Source organism: Pseudonaja textilis, chromosome 6 (assembly GCF_049901715.1).
Source record: "Pseudonaja textilis isolate UNSWEBS1 chromosome 6, rPseTex1.2, whole genome shotgun sequence".
NCBI classification, from domain to species: Eukaryota; Metazoa; Chordata; class Lepidosauria; order Squamata; family Elapidae; genus Pseudonaja; species Pseudonaja textilis.
The window spans coordinates 6,306,868-6,325,296 of NC_141995.1; the positions used below are offsets into that span (position 1 = coordinate 6,306,868).

Here is an 18,429-nt window from a genome sequence, read left to right on the forward strand (position 1 = left end):
TTGGAGAACCGGTGGCAACCTTCCCCCTGGAGTGGAGAGGGAATGGAGATTTTACAGTATCCTTCCCCTGCCATACCCACCAAGCCATGCCACGCCCACCAAGCCACACCCACAGTGATAGTAAAACAAAATTGAATCCCACCTCTACTCCCCACCCCATTAACCTGCGTTTCCAGCTCCGTTCGCAAGAAAAGGAGACCCAGCCGATCAGCTGGGACTCAATGGGAGGCAGAGAATAGAGGGGGTTGGCGGGACCAGTCAGAGATGGGATTGGCCAGTTCCCTGAACTACTCAACATTTCTGCTACCGATTCTCCAGAACGGGTCAGAACGTGCTGAATACCACCTCTGGATTTCGTGAGCCCGGGATACTACAACTCTTATAAGCCAGTTTGCAGAGTTGTAATTGCAGGAATGTCATTATCTTGATGGCAGACCTCAGGTAATGAAGGTTCCATAGCAAATACAACTCAGGCAAACAAAGTCACTAATGTAAAGTAGGATTAGAGAGAGGAAGTAAACATGTGTTAGACTTTAACTAGAGATAATTGTGTTAATTACTATGCTAAACAGCAGCGAAAGTTGAAGAACAACCAAAATTAACCAATGTTGGAAGAGTACTAAAAATGTGTATAAATGCAAGACTAGACTCTAATAAAGTTCATCACGATTCATTTGATCATGATCAAACACCCCGACTGCCTTGTCATTACAACACCAGTTGTCAAGTGCCTGAATTTTGATCATGTGGCCATTGGGAAGGCTGCAACCGTTGTTAAGAGTGAAAAATGGTCAAAAGTGACTTTTTTCAGCTAGTTTAACCTCGAATGGTCCCTAAGTGAATGTTTGTAAGTCGTGAACTGCCTCGATTAGTAGATTTCCAGAAGGGTAGATCTCACAGGATGGTCCTTGGCCGAGATCATGCCCCTTCGCACATATAAATGTCCAGACTGGTCAGAAAATATCCGCTCCTAGCTGATGAGTCAGCAGGCCTTAAAGAGCCCCCATTCAGTCCTAGACGGTGCCTTAGTTTTACAACATCTACTTGGAAAGGAAAGCTAGGTCAGCCCTATATGTTGTCTTGATTGATTTTAGAGTTGCATTTGATTTTATTTTTAGATCTAAGATGTAGGCAACTTGGAAAAAATATTGTAGATTCACACTGGCTCTAATAATGTGCAAACTTTATGAAAATTCTGCATTAGTTTAGTGCAGCATGCAGGAAAATCACAGCTAAGAAATTCCTACCAGGTTAGGCATCTCCTTCAGTGGTGGGATTCAAAAAAATTTTTACTACCGGATCTATGGGTGTAGTGTGGCTCGTGGCAGGGGAAAGAAAATCCCCATTTCCACCCCACTCCAGGGGAAGGTTACTGCAAAATCCCCATTCCCTCCCCACCCCACTAAACCTGCTTTCCAGCTCCGTTTTCTTGTGCAGGGCAACCAAAGAAGACCCAGCCAATCAACTGGGACTTGGGAGGCAGAGAAGAGATGGGGTTGGCGGGGCCAGTCAGAAACGGTATTTGCCAGTTCTCCGAACTACTCAAAATTTCCATTACCGGTTCTCCAGAACTGGTCAGAACCTGCTGAATACCACCTCTGAATCCGGCCTTCCATTATTGAACCCACATATCTTGGGTGAAATAACCTTACACAGCCATCCTCTAATAAACACCCTGTGAGATACCACAGCACGGGTGTGTGTGTGTGGAAACCCTCTTATCACACCCACCAACTCATTTAAAATGAAGTTTGTGCGGTCTGTTTCTTATAAGGAGGAAGTGCTTCTTTTCAGAAATTCTTGGGTGTCGGCCGATTTAAAATTTCCTGTGTCTATCAAGGCAGTTCTCCCTGCTACCCCACATCTCTTCCTCCCCCTGGAGATTTCCTCTCTCACTGGCTTATGGTGGCAGTGCTGAAACCAAACTGAGGACAACCGAAACCAACGCTTAGAAAAAAAAGCGAAATCTTTGCCACTGGAAGCTACCCAAGGAAGCCAGAGAGCTGCTGGAACCCTCCAGCCAGCTCTACAAGCTAACGTGAAGAAAGCGGGCAGGGGCTGCTTGGTTTGGGTCATTTTGTGTCACGGCTCCTTCTGGCTCTTCTGGGCCTTTGCAGGATTCTGCTGAACATGGCAGCCGCTGGTGGCCTCTGCCCAACAACACCCCCGCCCCCTGCCCCTAAATCCTAGAGCCACGAGAGGCAGAAAATGCTCTAGGATGCAAGGCCACCCTCACCTACCAAAGCTCCCTGGACAACTTTGCCCAATCCTACCAGGGCCTGCCACGCTTAGGGACTTCTGCAGGAGAAGAAAATAGATAGGTACATCTAGCTAACAGAGAAATATCTGTGCAATTTCCTTTCTGCTTCTTGGCCCCTCTAGGCTTCAGTGTTATTTCCAGGCTGTCTTTCCAATAAAGGGGACACAACGTCCTTCTCTGCCTCTCTCACCCTCCCCGGTAAGAGGGGGGGACATACCCTTTCACAGCCCCACCGGGCGATTATACACCCAGCTGACCATGGAAGGACCTTCCCACCTAGAATGTCAGGGGGAGCCTTTCAAAGGGTAGCAGGCGTGGGTGGGGGGCTTTTTCAGTTGGGGTATAATTATCTGCTGGCTGATTCCTTTACTGCAAAGTGTGTGTGTGGGGGGAGACTGATTCCACACAGAGCCCCTCTCTTCTGCAGGATAACCACAGAAGCACAAGTGGGTTGGGGGTGGGTGGGGGAGGATGATTATCATCCAGAAAGTCAGGGGTTTGTAGAGAAGCCATAGCGTGCCACATCCATTTTATTTCAGGACAGTGTGAGGCTGGGGTGTGGCCGGTGAACATCCTCATCCCAGCACAGCTTTGGGGCACAGGTTTGGCAGAAGCCGTGGCTCCTGAAGGAAGGGCCCGTCCGCCTCCTTGACATCTTCTGCAGGCTGCATACGTGCGCTCAGAGAGCCACTGCCGGCACGGCGCAGGCTCACTCCCGGGGCCAGGTCAACCGTCTCCGCCAGCAAGTTGGGCTTGACAAACACAAAGCTGGTGGGCTCCAGGGTCTTTCCCGGTAGGAGAGGAGAATAGGCCGCCTGCTCCGGGCAGGCCTTCCGCCTGGACTTCACGGGGTCCTCCTCTGGCCCCTGAGCCCGGAGGCTGCTTTGATCTGCAGGGGCTCGCTTAACAGAGCCACTCGGGGATGGCGCTGTTTGCAGCGGCCCGAGACCATCTTCAGCGTCTCCTGGCACCTCGACTCAACGTTGGGGTCCACCACTTCCACGGTGGGCTTGATCCACCGCTTAGGCAAGCGGCTCAGATCCAGGTGAGGCACCAGCGTGACGTTGCCCATCTCGTCATAGAAAACATCCCTGATGTTGGGCGGACGGCCCATCTGGATGCGGAGGAGGTTGCTGCAGGAGGAAGGCAGCAGGGGCTGCGCGCTGCCTAGCAGGGAGCTCACTTCCAGGGGGCCCTGGGACACCTTCGCCCGAGGCAGCCCCTTCTTCCCAGAGACGGTCTTCGCGCCGGCATCCATTTTAACCGAGTGCTGGGGGAGCGGCTGGCAGGACGGCCTGCTTTTGAAGGAGAGCCTAGGAGAGGCAGCCCTGGGTGGGGACTCAGCCTGGCCCTTCGGCAGCCCCCTCCTTGTCTTGGGCTTGGGAGGCTTGGCTTCCGACAGGGGCCGTTTCCAGGTCAGTTCCTCTCCACACTGGAGGGGCACCTCAGCCTGGGTGGTTTCTTCGCCTGGCAGCTCCCAGAGGGCAGGCGCTTCCTCCTCCGGCACTTTGACGGCAGGAACCTGGAGGAAAGGGTGATCAGCAAGGGAGTCCCGGTTGGGTCCTTTCACCGCTGCCAATGCAGAAGCGGGGACTCCACCCGACCCCACAAACTTCCGGGGTACAGGCCAAGCCGACCCGGCGTCGAGGCGCCCTTCGGCCCCACTTTACGCAGCTGCACTTCGCCCTACCTCCAACTCCGGGCTGGGCACGGTTTGCAGCAGCGGCACAGAGCCCTGGGCCCAAGAGTCGGGGATGGAGGCGGCCGGCTCTTCGTCTTCCTGCCAGGCCGGGTCTGCAGGCACGTCGCTCTCGCCCCCGTCCCGCACCAGGAAGCGCCACTCCACGATCTGCAGCATCGCCTCCCGCGCCTGGGCGATCACGTAGGGCACACACTGCGGGGAGGGGTCGGGGGTCAGCGAGGGGGCTCGGGAAGCGCCCCATCTGCCCCCCTCCAGCACCCCCTCCCGCGCAGCAGAGAGGCGCCTTCTCTCCCCCGCCCCCGCCCCGCTCCGGTGGGGCCGGTGCTCGCGGCGGCCGGGCTGACCTGCCGGGCCAGGTAGACCTTGTAGCACTCGGCCAGCGCCTGGTCCAGCAGCGCCGCCAGTATGTCGCCCGCCACGTCCTCCCCGTCCTCGTAGGCCAGCAGCGACAGCCATTCTCCCTCCGTCAGCCGCCCCGGCACGATCTCCACCTGCGGCACCGGCACCGTGGGCGGCCGGGCCCGCTCCGCGCGCGCCTTGGCCTGGGCCACGCGGTCGCGGGTCGCCATCCCGGAGACCCCCGCCGAACCCCCCCCGCCCCCTGCCGCCGCCGCCGCCGCCGCCTCTGCTCCCCGGGCGCCCCTCCCTCGCGACGCCGTCGCCGGGCAACCGCCCCTCCCGCGCGCGTCTCCTGGCAACGGCCGCCCCGCCTCCTCCGCTTTTGCGCGCCTGCGCCTGCGCGGACCCGGCGGCGGCGGCGGCGGCTGCGATGTACCGGCGGGAGCGGTCGGTGCCCCTGCGCGGGAGCAGCCTGGCGCTCTACAACAACCTGGCCGTCCTGCCGCTGCCCGCCAAGCGGCTCAGCTACTTCGCCAGCGTGCACGGCGCCTCGGTCGGGCTGGTCAGCGCGGCGGCGGACGGGGCGGGCTGCGCGCACCGCCAGCTGCAGGCCCGCGAGGGCGGCCTCGGGCCCCCCATCGTCACGCAGGTCCGGAGGGGGCGGGAGACGCGGGGAGAATGGGGGGGGGCGGGGAAGCGGCGGCCGCCCCCGCCAGAAACGCTGTCCTCTTGCAGGCTGCCTGGTGCGCGCTGCCCTCGCGGACGCTGCTGGTGCTGGCCTCGTGGAAGGGCATCCAGGTGAGCCCTGGGGAGTGCGGGGGAGGGGCAGGGGGGAGGGGGAGGGGAGACCTGCGCCCAACCGGCCCTTCCGCCTCTCCCGGCAGATGTACGAGCCCGACGGCTCCGCCATGGTCTACTGGCACGCGCTGGACGGCATGGAGTCCTCGGCAGGTACTGTCCCCACGCTGGCCATCCACGCACCTGCACTCTCCCCCACCTGGCTGCCCCAGAAGCGGCGCCTGGGTAGGATCCTTCCGAATTCCACCCTGGGGGGCCTTCCTGGGCCCTGGAATTGTCCGAAGGGGGTGGCGGGGGTGCTTCCTCCCTGCGCGGTCATCTCTGCCTCTTGCCCCACCCCCCAGGAATGCTGCTGTTTGCCCGGGGCATTGCAGGGACTGGACTGCACTTCGTGTGTGTAGGTGAGTAAGACTTGTGGGGGGGCATTGTGGCCAGGGCGGGGGCAGCCTCATTGGACAGCGTGAGGCTGCTGGTGCCTCCGCAGGCAACCCTGGTTTTCCCATCCCCCTTGCAGGGACATCCACCGGTTCGGTCCTCGTCTTTGACGTCCCCGCCAAAGGCACCAACATCACACTGAGCGAAGTCCTCGAGCAGCACAGCAGCCCCATCACGGACATCGGCGCGGAGCTCTGTGAGCAGCCGGTAAAGCCAGGCTGAGCCCCCCCAGGCCCCTTCTGGGCTGCCTCTCCTGGGCCTGGGACTCTTTAAGCTGTTGGGGGTGGGGAGCAATGCTCAGGCCTTTGGCCTTTCTGCGTGGCTGCCTGGGTCCCTCTGGCCGCCGTTCAGGCCGGCCTTCGAGAGGCCACGTGCCTAGGAACTGCAACGGCCATCCTGTCTATCCCCCTGCTGCAGGAGGGAGCTGCGGATCTGGTGACGGCTGATGACTCCGGGGCGTTGTGCGTTTGGGGCTCCGGAGAGACCTTCAGGCTGATCAACAAAATCCCAGCTTCTGAGTATGGGCCGGTGGGGGAGAGGGGGACCGGAGGGGAGGGTGGGTGGGGCGGGGGCAGGTGCAAGTTCTGCGCAGCAAGAAGGCTAGGTTGGCTGTGCAGAGCGGGGGGTGCCCTCTCCTCGTGGCAGAACCGGCCCTGCTCTGAGCTCCAGCAGGGCCCGATTCCTCCCCTTCTTGCTCGCCAGTTGCACCTGCTCCTCCGTGAAGCTGTGGAACGGGGTCATCGCAGCTGGCTATGGGAATGGGCAGATTCGCCTGTATGAAGCGGCGCACGGGACCCTGAGAGCCCAAGTCAATGCTCACGCCCGCTGGATCTATGCCCTGGACCTGGCCCCGCTCTCGGGGAAGGTGAGCCCATCCTGACGGGAGAGGGGCGAGCCAGAGTTTGGTAAGAGGCCTCTGTGGGGCACTGGTCAGCTTCCTTGGTTCTCCATCCCAACCTTTGACAAGGGAGGACTCTGCCTGAGCTGCTGCCTTGGCGCAGGTGGTGGGCAGACTCTGCGGAGGTGGTGGAGGTCCCCACCCCCAACCCCTGATGGACAAACGGTTATTTATTATTTATTTATCGAATTTATATTGCTGCCTATTTGCCCATGGCGACTTGAGGCGGTTTCTAGAACGTAAAACCATATGTAAAATAAAAGAATAAAAATTAACAAAAAAAAGAATCAAATAAAGTAATAAAGTACAACAGAACAAAATCTGGGAAAGTAAATAAATTAAAAATCGCCACCCCCTACCCACCTCGCCCCAACGACAGCAGATCCAACGAGCCATTTGATGGGCTCCATCCCACTCGGGGTTCCCCAGGCCCGCTGGCAGAACCAGGTCTTCAGCACCTTCCGGAAGACAATCGGAGTGGGGGCTGTTCTAATCTCTGGGGGAGTGATATTCCAGAGACGGAGCCACCACGGAGAAGGCCCTTCTTCTGGGTCCCACCAGGGGTATCTCCCTCGGGGATGGGACCCTCATCATTCCCTGCCTTTTCGCTCTGGTGGGTCAGTTGGATGTGACCGGCAAGAGGCAGTTATCCCTCAGGTCACCTGGTCCCAAGCCATGAAGGGCTTGAATAGGTGACAGCCAGCACCTGGAATTACACCTGGAAGCAAATGGGCAACCCATGCAGCTCCTGCAGGAGAGGCGACACACGTGCACACTTGAGGTCTGCACAAAACCACGCGGGCTGCTGCATTTTGTTATGTGTAGGTCACCACAATCACAACCTGCCTGGGGCGCTCGGCCCAGCTGGGAGCTCCTCAGGCGCGCTCCCGGAAGAGCCGCCTCCCGTGGGAAGGTTCTCCAGCCCAAAGCTAGAGATTCCCCCTCCCCGGTTGAAGGCCTTGCTTCTGTCTCTTCCTCCTGCCCAGCTGCTGTCTGCCGCCGAGGACTCCTTCGTGCGGGTCTGGGGGCTGAGCCACAAGGCGGACACCGACAGCCTGGAGGTAAACTCAAGGGCCACTCGGTTGAGGGGAGAGGGGGAAACAGCCGTCTTTCAGAGCCTCCCTGGTTCACTCTCCGGGGAGTTTGGTGGTCCCCTTGCTCATCTGGAATGGGCTCACATTGCCCCGTGCCTGGCTGGGATCGAGTAAGGGTCAAGGTTTCTGGGCCTGGGGGAGGGTCACTCTGGGGAGACCCCAGAACGGACTCCCTCCGGTCGGGCCCTTCTGGGCTTCCTAGGGCAATGGGTCTCTCAACGAGCAGGAATGCCTGAAAGGGGGACACACACATACACACCGCCATTTCCTTGGCAGATCACGCATTGCCATACGGAGTGTGTGACCGACACCCAGATTTGTGGCGCCCGCTTCTGCAATCCGGAGGGCACTGCCTTTGCCGTCACAGGCTTCGAGCTGAACGAGATCATCCTGTACCATCAGGTGTAGCCCTTCGGGGAGCAGGTAGCTACTACTGGAGGAAGAGGAAGGACTTTGCGTGGCGTGATGAAACCAACTTGGCCAGAGCGGGGCAGGACGGCACATGGAGGGAGTTCTTGCCCCCACCCCAAAAAAAAACCCTTGTCTGAAAATGACACCACCCCCCTCCCAAAAAAAAGGCCCTTTATTCTTTAGGCCCAAGCTTCCCCGGGGAGTCCTGGTATCTCCGGTGCCAGGGCGTCTCCTTTGGGCCAGTAGCTCTGGGTGCCCCCTCTGCCAGGGATAACCCCACCGACAGTGGAGCTTTTAAGCAGGGAGGCCATCCTGCCTCTTGCTCGGCTGTCTCGCAGCCCCAGGGCCGAGGGGCAGCTTGGTTGGGCTTGCAGCATAGCCCTTCCTTGGGGGAAATGCTGGCTGCAGCCCCAGAGCAGCCCGGTGTGGCTTTGCAGAGTCCTCCTGCCCTACCTGGGCTTGCTTAAAAGTCCAAAGGCTCCAGCGTAGTCAGGCTGCTGTTTTTTTAGCTTTTCAGAGAGCAAGCAGCTCTAATTTGTCTTATTTTCCTGATGAATAAAATATAGTTACGTTTGGATAAAGAGTCTGGTGCGGTTTGCCTTTTTCTCGTGATTTCCTGCATGCAGCCGGAGGGCCTGCAGAGCGGATCACCTCCTGATCCTTCTAGGTTGCTGGTTGAGAAGGTGAGCCGCCCCAAATTCCCCCTCCTGCCCCCCAGTTGTGAGGTGAGCAGCAGGAACGCAGGGCGGCTCGTTTGCCCCCCGGGGCCTCTGAAATATGGAACCAAGCAGTGCTGTCCCCCCCCCTCAGCCCCGCCCCCCCCACGTGTCCTCCGCAGGTCAGGGAGGTGCCTTCCTCCCCAAGACAGGTATTGGCAAACTCCGGGGTGCACAATACAAAAGGCTCTTTATTAAAGAATTCCAAACAGCTCAACAGCAAAATGTGTAAGAAACAGGGGTGGCGGGCTAGCCCAGCTCACAGTGGTTTTGCAGATGCGCGCAGGCCACGAGGCGCGGGGGCCTGGAGGCATCAAAGCCCTTCAGTCCAGGGTGGGAAGGTCACACTGGCCCACCCACCCCAGGTCAGTTTGTGCTTGGCTGACATGTTGAGGGGAAAAAAAAGGAACAGGTAGAAAAAAGTGAAAAAGGTTTAAAAACTGCAGCTCTGCAGGACAAACCCCGCCCCCCCTTTTTTTTGCTAAAGTTATTGGCAGCGATTTCCCTTAATGCACCAGGCGGGGTGGGGGGCAAGAGGGGAGAGCAGGGGCTCCCACCTCTTTGCCCCACCCCAAAAAGGCCGATTCTGGGCAGAGGCTGCCTGGTACCCGAGGCGCAGCCCCAAAGCTGCTTTGCACCGCCCCTCTCTCACGGACACGGAAGAGGGAGCCCTACCGCTAGCGCCCACCCACCCTCCTCCAACTTAGGGGGTTCTGGCTCCTCCGCTCATGCACCCACCCAGCCTCCCCAAATCCCCCACCGATCCCCTTCCACAGCACATAGTCACACCACAACACTCCCCCTCTCTTTATCCTCCATCACCTGCACAGTCACTTCCCCCTCTCTTCCCACCCCCACCCCCGCCAAGGTCAGAGGTAGCGACCGATGCTGGACCCCTGCCCCCACCCCACCCCGCCTCCCCAGGTAAAAAGGCATGGCAGCCGGCAAGAGGCACAGAGCTGGGAGCACTGAGGCAGCTGGTAGACAAGGCAGAGGTGCCTCCCCACAGCAAAGGCACCAGCAGTAGGGCAGCCCCCTCCCTCACACACACACACACACACACACACTCCCGGTCCCTGCTCAGGAGATGTGGCGGGGCTGGTGGGGGCGCCAGAAGCACCACTTGCTGCGCGGATGCTGCTTGCGGAGGGCTTCCTCCTCCTCTTGCGCCCGCTCCTTCTGCATGCGCAGGTAGCGGTCTTCCTCCTTCAGGTACCAGATGGGGGGCCAGCGGTGGCTCTCGAAGTAGGCCTTGTTCTCTGGGGAGAAGCCAAGCCCAGTAGGCACCAGGTGCTGCTGCTGCTGCTGCTGGGGGGGGGGGCACCCTCACGCCACCCTTAAGGGAGCCCCACCCCCACCCCTCCCCAGTTCCTCCCTGGCGTGCAGACCGGGATGGATCTGGGCCAAGGGAGGCAGAAAGTGGGTGAAAGGAAGTTGGCAGCCGAGCGAGTGTAGGGCTTACCGGGAGACAGGGCCTTCATCTCGCGGGGGAACCGCCGGCAAACACTGTTGTAGTTGGTGCAGATGTAGTGAAGGCACCAGGCGGCCAGCTGGAGCGCGTTGTGGAACTGCGTTATGGGAAGGAGCACAGTTAGGCCACCCAAACCCAGTTAGGCCACCTCTTTCTCTCCCTCCCCCTGCCTGGGGAAGTCCATAGCCACGAGAGTCACCTGAGGGTGGGGTGGGGAAGGAAATCCGGCCCACTTTTGGCCTAGTGGGTAAAGGCATCAAGCTAGACACTGGGCGACAGTGAGCTCCCGTCCTGCCTTAAGCATGAAAGCCGGTTTGGGGGCTTTGGCCCAGTCAGTCGCTCTCTCAACCCAGCCCACCTCACAGGGCTGAGAAGAAGAGGAAGAGGAAGGAGTATTGCCTTCGCCACCTTGAATTGTTTATAAAAATAATAAAAGTGTGGGATTTAAAACCTAAACTCGCAGGGAGCCTCCCCTCGGATTTCCTGCCAGGTGGCAGTCAGTCCAGGTGAGGCTGCAGCATACCTGTGTCATTTCCAGGTAGAGGATCACCTGGGCATCGATTTCCACCTGCTGAAGGCTGGCACGCACCAGCTCGTCCACTGCGTACTGCTCTGGGAAAGGAGGGGAAGCAATGCCACTCAGGGCGGAGCGGTCTTCCTCGCGGCCCCGTGAAACGCCTGCTCCCTGCCCTTGGTGACCAGAAGGCCTCCCGGAGGGGAGCCCCGAAAGGACTCACCGGTCAGGGCTTGCAGGCGGGTCAAGCAGAGGCGGTTGGTCAGCTCCAGCAGCTCCATGGCATCCAGGTCGGGACTCGGGACAAAGAGCTCCGTGTACAGGAACTCCAGCACAGCCCGAAGACAGGCGCAGTTGGTGCCCGGCAGGGAGACCTGGGGAACAGCAAGAGTGAACGCTCAGGGAGGCGTCAGATGCTGCTGCCCTTCACCTCTGGCAGCTGTTCTTGGCAGTTCGGGAGGTATTCCTCTTGAAGCAGAAAACTGCCGGCTCCATAGTCCCCGGCAAGCGAGGAGGGTGGGGTGGGGTGGAGGCAGTGCTGAAGAGCAGGCTAGGGAGAAGGTTGGCCTTTGGGGGCAGATATTTTTTTTCCACAGTGTTGGGGGGGAGGAGTGATGGGACTGGCTGTCCCTCCCCTCAGAACCGGGGACAGCACCAAAGCCCCTCCTGCTCCTCTGCCGGGACACTGGCCCTGGCAGCCTCCTCCAGGGGTGGGATTCTACCAGTTCGCACCTATTCGCTAGAACCGGTTGTTAACATTTTAAGGAGTTCGGAGAACCAGTTGTTAGAAGAAATTACTGGTCTAATCCTGTAAGGAAGGCAGAAAGGAAATATTCTGGTGTTGCTTACAGAAACTGCCTCTCCATTAACCCTTATTACATTCTTGGCAGGACTGGACTTCCTGTCTCAGGAACTTTTCTGGAGTTATTTTTCCCCCTCCTTTGCTGGTACTTTGCTTGTGTGGAGTGACCAAAGTTACAATGGCACTGAAAAAAGTGACTTATGACCATTTTTCACATTACGACTGTTGCAGCATCCCCACAGTCATGAGAGGCCAGGCGAGGAGATGCGTGCCTCAGTGTGAGTGATGTTGAATTGGCCACGCCCAGCCAGTTACATGACCACCAAGCTATGTCCACCCAGTCACATGACCACCAAGCCACGCCCACCAACTAAGCCACGCCCACAGAACCACTTGTTTAAAAAAGTTGAATCCCACCCCTGGCTTCCTCCTTTTCAATTGTCCCCAAGAAAGAGTGGGGTTGGCAGGCCCTGTGGTCTCCTGCCACCCGGGACCCTCCACATGGCAAGGGGTCTCTAGGGACCAAGCTGGGGCTTCCATGCACCCAGGCAGGGAAGACACTCCTCCCAAAAGCCACCTAGGAGACACCATTGAGACACACCTGGGGAGCCCCCCAACGGCACACGCACAGCAGCTGAGGCTGCCCCCCTGCACAAGCCTGCCTCCTTATAAAGCGACAGCAGGGTTACCTGCCTCACCTCAGCAGCACAGCTCTCCCGGAAGGTGCCCCCAAACATGGCCACCATGAAGTCGCAGCCGGCGAGCAGAAGGGGCTTGTGCGCTGGCACTGAGCCATCATCCACCAGGAACACCACATCTGCCAGGGGTCAGGGGTGGAGAAGAGAGGGGAGGTCAGTGCTGGGGAGGGGGCCGCCCACGGGAGCTACTCTCCAGCCTCCCTCCTCCTCCTCCTCCTCTCTGCTACCTGCGAAGGAGCCTTTGCTCAGGCACTCCTTGATCCGGTTGGCCCGGCGCACATGGAAGGCCTTGGTGATCTCGCGATTCATGAAGCTCTCCTTGTTGAGGACATTGGCCACCATCATGCGCAAGTCAAACACCTCCAGCAGCTCGGCCATGGCGGCCACCTGCATGAGGCTGGCCTGGGGCTGATCTAGGCGCCCGGTGTACAGGTACTCCAGCACCACCTTGAAAGGGCCCAGCTGCACCGGCTCCTCCAGGTACACGGCCGTCATCGGCTTCTCCTGCTGCGTGACTGGATCCCGCACTCTCTCCTGCTGCACGTCAACGATGCCCCGGCCCCAACCAGAGGCCGGGCGAGGCATCCGAGGGGCGCACAGCGGCTCGTCGCTCTGAGAGGGACGCAGCGGCACGGCCTGCGTGGCTGTGGCCAGGCATCCCTGGTCCGCTGCGTCCAAGCTCTTTGTCCGCCCGGCGGGTTCCTTCCCGCCGGCTGTCTCGTCCCCCAAGTCCAGCGCGAAGAGGTCGTAGAATCGGGAGCAGGCCGTGGCCAGGTAGACTCTATGCGCAAAGAGCTGGTGGCCTCCTGGCAGGCGGAAGACCACATCGGCACAAAGGGGCTCGTGGAAGAGCGCGCCGGGCCCACGGCCTTCCCCAGCAGCTGGCTCAGGGATGTGGATGATGGGCGGGGGAGGCTTGGGGGGCAGGAAGGGGGCCTGCAGCAGTGGCCGCTGCATCTTCTTCAGGTGGGATTTCCAGAACTGGAGGTGGCGGCGGGAAATGAGGGCGGCCCGAATGGCATTGTCGAAGACGTCCTTGATGCCAAATTGGGCCACGACGCTCGTCTCGTAGTATGGGATGCCCAGCTCCTTGGCGACCTCATGCCCGCACTCGGGAGGCAGGATGTCCGAAGGTTTAATGGGTCTGAAATGAAGCAGGAGGGGACGCCAATTAGTGAGGAACGCCCAGGAAGGCTCCCGCGAAGGGCAGACTAACCGAACTGGGGCACAGAGTGGAGGGCACCCCCCTGGGAACAGGCAGGAACCAATCTGGGATGCGGGGGGGGCTGACCACACCTGCCAGCTCCCCCTGCCCAGAATGAGTGGCCTCAGACAGCGGGACGGGGCCCTACTTGGCCAAGGGACGACGCGCCCGGTTCACTGCCTCAAGGTCTGCATAGCGCAGGTCCAGCTGGCAGCCCACCAGCACGATGGGGGTACGTGGGCAGAAGTGCTTGATTTCTGGGTACCACATGGTCTTCACATGCCGCAGCGAGTTGGGGTTGGCCAAGGAGAAGCAGAGCACCACCACATCGGATCTGTCGAGAGAAACGGGACGGCATCAAGAGGACGACGTCCTCCCGCAGTGTGGCAGAGGCAGCTGCTGGTCCCAGGCTGCTAGTCTTCAAGGGGCAGAGGCGGGGGGGGGCACAAAGGGCCACCCTGAGCATGGGCAGGCCAAGGCCAGGATGGAAGGCCGGCTCTGCTCCTCTGGCAGGGCCCCAGAACCCTCTTCTTCCCTGAGCCCCATCTGTGCAACCCCCTTTCACCCAGGGGCTACATAGACCAGGGGTCTCCCAACCTTGGCAGCTTTAAGCCTGGAGGACTTCAACTCCCAGAATTCCCCATCCAGCTTTGCTATGCTATGCTATAAACTATAATATATAATTATATAATAGGAGCTATATCTATATATCTATATCTATATCTATATATCTATATCTATCTATCTACCTACCTACCTACCTAAATAAATAAATAAATAAAAATATTCTGGGAGTTGAAGTCCTCCAGGCTTAAGGTTGCTAAGGTTGGAGACCCCTGGCATAGACCACTCATGACTGCTCCCCCTCAAACCCTGGAGGATGCAGGGATCCCTCCCTCACATCCTCCTCTGGGGGAGACCAGGAGACCCCGACCCTCACACACAGTCCCCCAGAAGGGCTTGGAGACCACCTAGGGCTCCTGTGGCCAGCAGGCTCTCTCCAGGCAGGCCAGAGAGAGGCTTCCAGGAAATTAGCTGGGCGAAGGTATGGCCCCTCCAGGGGTGGGGTGCTGAAGGGCCTGAAGCTGCCTTGTTGCTGCTGCCTCCTCCCACCCAGGATGAGGAAGGGGCCAGGCTAAGAAGAGGGGGAAGGGCCCCCGTGCTGGACGGGGGTCCATCGGGAAAGCGGGTGTCTGCGAATGAGGACGCCCCGTCCCGCCCCCTCACCTGCCATAGGCAAAGCGCCGGTCCTTGTGGTGGTCCCCGAAGGTGTCCCAGAGGCGCAGGGAGATGCTGACCTCGTCCACCACGTCGCGGGAGCGCTCCAGCACCTGCGGAGCGGGGAGGTGTCAGAAGGCGGGGCGGGGCGGGGCGGGGCAACCCCCGCGCTCCCTCCGCCCGGGCTCACCTCCTGGCACACGCGGTACTGGTCGATGGCCCAGACGGTGGGCACGTGCGTGGCCAGCAGCTGGTACTGGGTGAGCGTGGCGTTGCAGGCCCGCGCGCAGATGAGCCGGGTCTTGCCCACCGCGTTGTCGCCCACCACCACGCATTTGATGGTCTCGACGTTGGGGCGCTCGTAGTCCAGGTCAATATCCATGGGGGCGCCGCCGTCGTCGCTGCGGGGGGAAGCCCGGGATCAGGGCGGGGAGGGCGCAGTCGGGCCACCGCCCCTCCCCTCCCCCCCCGCCCCCGGGAGTCCTCGCCGAGCCCTCCCTGCGAAAGGGGCGCTTTCACGGGGCCCGGGGGTCCGGCCGAGGCCCTTCCCCGCCCCGGGGGACGCCGGCGTCCCGGGCGCCGCATCCCATCGCCACCCCGAGACGCTCGGCCGGCAGCCGCCGCTGCGCTCCCGAGCCCGGTGCCCCGCCGCTGACGCCGCACCCATCCCCGCCGCCGCCGCCGCCTCCCCGTCCGGCTGCCCCGCGGCGCCGCCCCGCCAATCGGCGCCCGGCCGCGCCCCTCCGCCCGAACAAAGGAGGCGGCGGGGGCCCGCGCGTCGCAGCGCTACCGGCCCCGCCCCCGAACCGCCCCCCACGTGACGGGCCCCCGCGGGCGGGGCTGGGAGGGCCGCGGAAACAGCCCGGCCGGAGGGTCCGGGCGGCGGCGCTTACCTCGCCCGGGGTCAGCTCGCTTGGCAGGCGCGCCGCAGGGAAGGGCGGGTGCGTGGAACGGAGGGCGCTCTGCACATGGTCTTGGGCGCGCCGGTCGTCCGCAGTTCTTCCCCGCCAAAGCCCGGCCGGCGGCGGAGAGCGCCCAAGCGGCCCCGCGGCCTCATTCCACTTGAGCTCCGCTGCAACGGAGAGGAAAGTGCCGCCTTCAAGGCACCGCCGAGCCCCTCCGCCCACCCCGCGGGGCCGGAGCCTCGGAGGGCGGTTCAACCCCGCGGAAGCCCCGCGTACCCCATGGGGCCGCCCGCCCCGCGCCCGTTCACCTTCGCTGCGGTCCCGTCCGGCCCCTCCGCCCGGGCTCTGCGTCCGGGGACCGGGCGCCTCCGGCCCGCTGGCTTCGACGCGGCCCCTCGGCTTCCACTTCGCGGCGCTCCTGATGTCTTGGGGCGGAGGCAGCGCTGCTGCGGCCGACCCCTCCAGGCGGGCCTTCCGACGGGCGGGGCGCCGAGCTGGCCCCGGTCACGCTCCGGCCGTCCCGGAGCCGCCAGGCCGACGGGCGGGGCGCGGATAGGGGGCTTTTCCCCGGCGAGAAGCCAGGAAGAAGGGCGCTAATTTCCCCTCCTCTTCTCTGGCCCGGAGAGGAGGCGCAGCCGCGCAACCCGCCGAGCCGTTCAGCTTCCTTCCCCGGTGCCGCTTGATCAGCTCTGCGGCTCGGACTCTAACCGCCGCCGCCGCCGCCGCCGCCGCGGAGTCGAGCGCTCTTGGAGCAGCAGCGGGGTGGGTGGGTGGGTTGGGGGCCGCGGGCGCCCGGCACCTCCGCGAATCGGACTGGGTTGGGTTCGGGTCACCGGACGGGAATCCCGCCAACTGGCTAGCTGATGCAAGCTCCGGCTGGTGGGCGAGCAACGACCCCGGAGGGCAGGTGGCCAAGGGCAGCATTGGGGTTTGGGGCGGGCCGTCCCCAAGGAGGGTTACTGACAAGCAAACAAAACCTGAAAAGCACCCACCTGTCTGTCTGTCTGTGTGTGTGTGTGTGTGTGTGTGTAAAGCTCAGAATCCCTCTCCACAAATGTCCCATGTTGCTTATCAACCTCAAAGCCGAAACAGCCAGTGACCCCAATGGAGCTCAGCAGGGGTGGCCTGGAAGGGGGAGGGGGTGCTTCCTCAGGGCCAGCCTTCTTTCCAGTCCTTCCACTGCTACCAGTTCTGACAGCCTTCTGGAGGCCTCTCTCGCAGCCTTTCCAAGGGCCCTTCCCTGGGGCTGAAGGGCCCAAGGCCCCTGGCTGGCCAGGAAGGCCCCCCCTGAGGTTGCAGGGAGCAGCCATGGCTGAAGAGCCCCCTCCCCCCACCTTACCTTCTGGCTTGCTTTGGTTCCATGTAGACACCTCCCCCACCCCCACCCCCGCCTCAGTCAACCCAACTGGATTTCTGTCAACTGGTTTTGGGTTTCCTCGATTTGCTTTGAAAACCACTTGCCTTCCCCACCCCCACCCAGCCCAAGGTACGTGGGGCCTCTCTTCTTTGCCCAAGGTGGGCATTCCTGGCCCAACCTGGGGAGCGTTGGGAAGCCCTTCCATCCCTCGGAAAGGCTTCGCTTGGTTCTTACCGTGGCATTGGGAGGTTCTGCGGGGCGGCCTTTCCCTTCGAACGTTTTTCTCGTCTCCTCCTCCTCCTCTATGCGTGGGGGCTATGGGGTTGCCCCAGCGTTGATCCCAAGATGGACAAGCAGGTAAAGGTGTGTGGTGAAGAGAAGGCCTGTGGCCTGAAGGGAGGGGCTGGCCCCTCCTTGGCTACCTACTGAGGACACCTTCTCTTTGTGGCAGCCCCCCTTGTTCTCTGGGAGGGCAGGGTGAGCGTTTGAAGTAAAATCTCACCACAATGTTGAGAGAGAGAAAACCCCAAAACAAATGAAGTTTTGTAAAAAAAAATCTTGTAGGTACAAAGGAGAGGGTCACCAAGATTTGTCAGCGCTTAGGTGAGACTTAATCTGCCACTGGGTGGGATATTTGGAGGCTCTGCGTCCCATCTGCCCAGCAGCCGGGCAGGATCTCCAGCTAGCAGATCTCTTGGTGCTGGGGCGGGGGGGAGGCAGAGATGGCGGTGGGGCTCTCCTGAGCTTCAGCCTGGTAGCAGGAAGGTTGGAGAGCATTTGTCAAAAGCAGTTGGGTCCAACTGGAGAGGAGGGGGCACAACCCCACCTCTTTCAAGGCAGCAGCTAACCCCCCCTACACTCAAAGACAGGGGTCACCAACCGGTGGGCCGGGGACCACTGGTAGTCCGCAAGAAAATTTGGGTGGTCCACAGAGAAATCTCCTCCCCAAAGCAATTAATCCAGGCTCCAAGGAAAGACAAGGCTGCACTGCCCAATGGCCCACCCACCTGCTGGCTCCCATCCTTCGGCCGAGCGCAAACCTTACCTTGAGTAGAGCCACACGAGCTGGAACTGGAAGATAAGACCAACGGCAGGGGAGGGAAATCTGCCCCAGGGTGGCTTGCTGGCATTGGTGGGAAAGTCAGTCCCATATTCCAGAGCTGCAGGAGTCACAGGACTGACCCTTTGGTCATCCCGGAGCAGCTCCTCCAGTCCATGACAGGCCAGTGCACCCCGGGTGGAGGAGTAGCTGCTCCGGGACGACCAAAGGGCCAGTCCTGTGACTCCTGCAGCTCTGGAATATGGGACCGACTTCCCCACCACTGTCAGCAAGCCACCGTCAGTCAAAATTCATAACAGTGGTCCGCGGGATTTAAAATGATGAGTTTGGTGGTCCCTGAGGTCCAAAAGGTTATCGAGCCCTGCTCAGAGAGATTGACACCAAGGCATGGGCCCAACCACAGCCACCTCCCTTGACATGTTCCAGGAGGGCCCCACCCACCCAGGAAACTGGTGGCTGAACTGATGGAGGGAGACCCCTGCCCCTGGCTCAGATTCACCCTGGATCCATTCCCAGACTGAGCTTTGGATGATCCTGCTCTGTCCCA

General features: G+C 60.8%; 3 protein-coding genes across 8 annotated transcripts; 1 reads left to right on the forward strand and 2 right to left on the reverse strand.

Moving 5' to 3' along the window:
- Positions 1–2,772: 2,772 nt before the first annotated feature.
- Positions 2,773–4,550, reverse strand: C6H2orf81 (chromosome 6 C2orf81 homolog). Its single transcript, XM_087936832.1, is given in 4 exon segments — positions 2,773–3,116; positions 3,119–3,782; positions 3,951–4,154; positions 4,307–4,550. Coding segments are annotated over 4 exon segments (1,374 nt in total). The 5' UTR covers positions 4,532–4,550; the 3' UTR covers positions 2,773–2,835.
- Positions 4,551–4,685: 135 nt separating this feature from the next.
- WDR54 (WD repeat domain 54) lies at positions 4,686–8,520 on the forward strand. Its single transcript, XM_087935740.1, has 9 exons — positions 4,686–4,950; positions 5,037–5,099; positions 5,186–5,252; positions 5,444–5,500; positions 5,614–5,741; positions 5,952–6,052; positions 6,237–6,399; positions 7,419–7,493; positions 7,803–8,520. Exons 1-9 carry the CDS (start codon positions 4,732–4,734, stop codon positions 7,932–7,934), a joined length of 1,005 nt encoding a protein of 334 aa, XP_087791866.1. The 5' UTR covers positions 4,686–4,731; the 3' UTR covers positions 7,935–8,520.
- A 304-nt stretch (positions 8,521–8,824) lies between these two features.
- Positions 8,825–16,155, reverse strand: LOC113447134 (rho-related BTB domain-containing protein 2-like). Of its 6 annotated transcripts, none has more exons than XM_087935736.1 (11): positions 15,774–16,155; positions 15,454–15,632; positions 14,751–14,961; positions 14,570–14,673; positions 13,491–13,676; positions 12,366–13,282; positions 12,139–12,257; positions 10,862–11,012; positions 10,648–10,731; positions 10,116–10,221; positions 8,825–9,912 (listed from the first exon to the last, which is right to left on the reverse strand). In XM_087935736.1, exons 3-11 carry the CDS (start codon positions 14,940–14,942, stop codon positions 9,462–9,464), a joined length of 2,310 nt encoding a protein of 769 aa, XP_087791862.1. In that variant the 5' UTR covers positions 14,943–14,961; positions 15,454–15,632; positions 15,774–16,155; the 3' UTR covers positions 8,825–9,461. The 6 variants fall into 6 exon arrangements, with proteins under 6 accessions (XP_087791862.1, XP_087791865.1, XP_087791860.1 ...); XM_087935739.1 differs by having other exon boundaries at positions 10,648–10,736; XM_087935734.1 differs by having other exon boundaries at positions 12,130–12,257.
- Between the last annotated feature and the right edge of the window lie 2,274 nt (positions 16,156–18,429).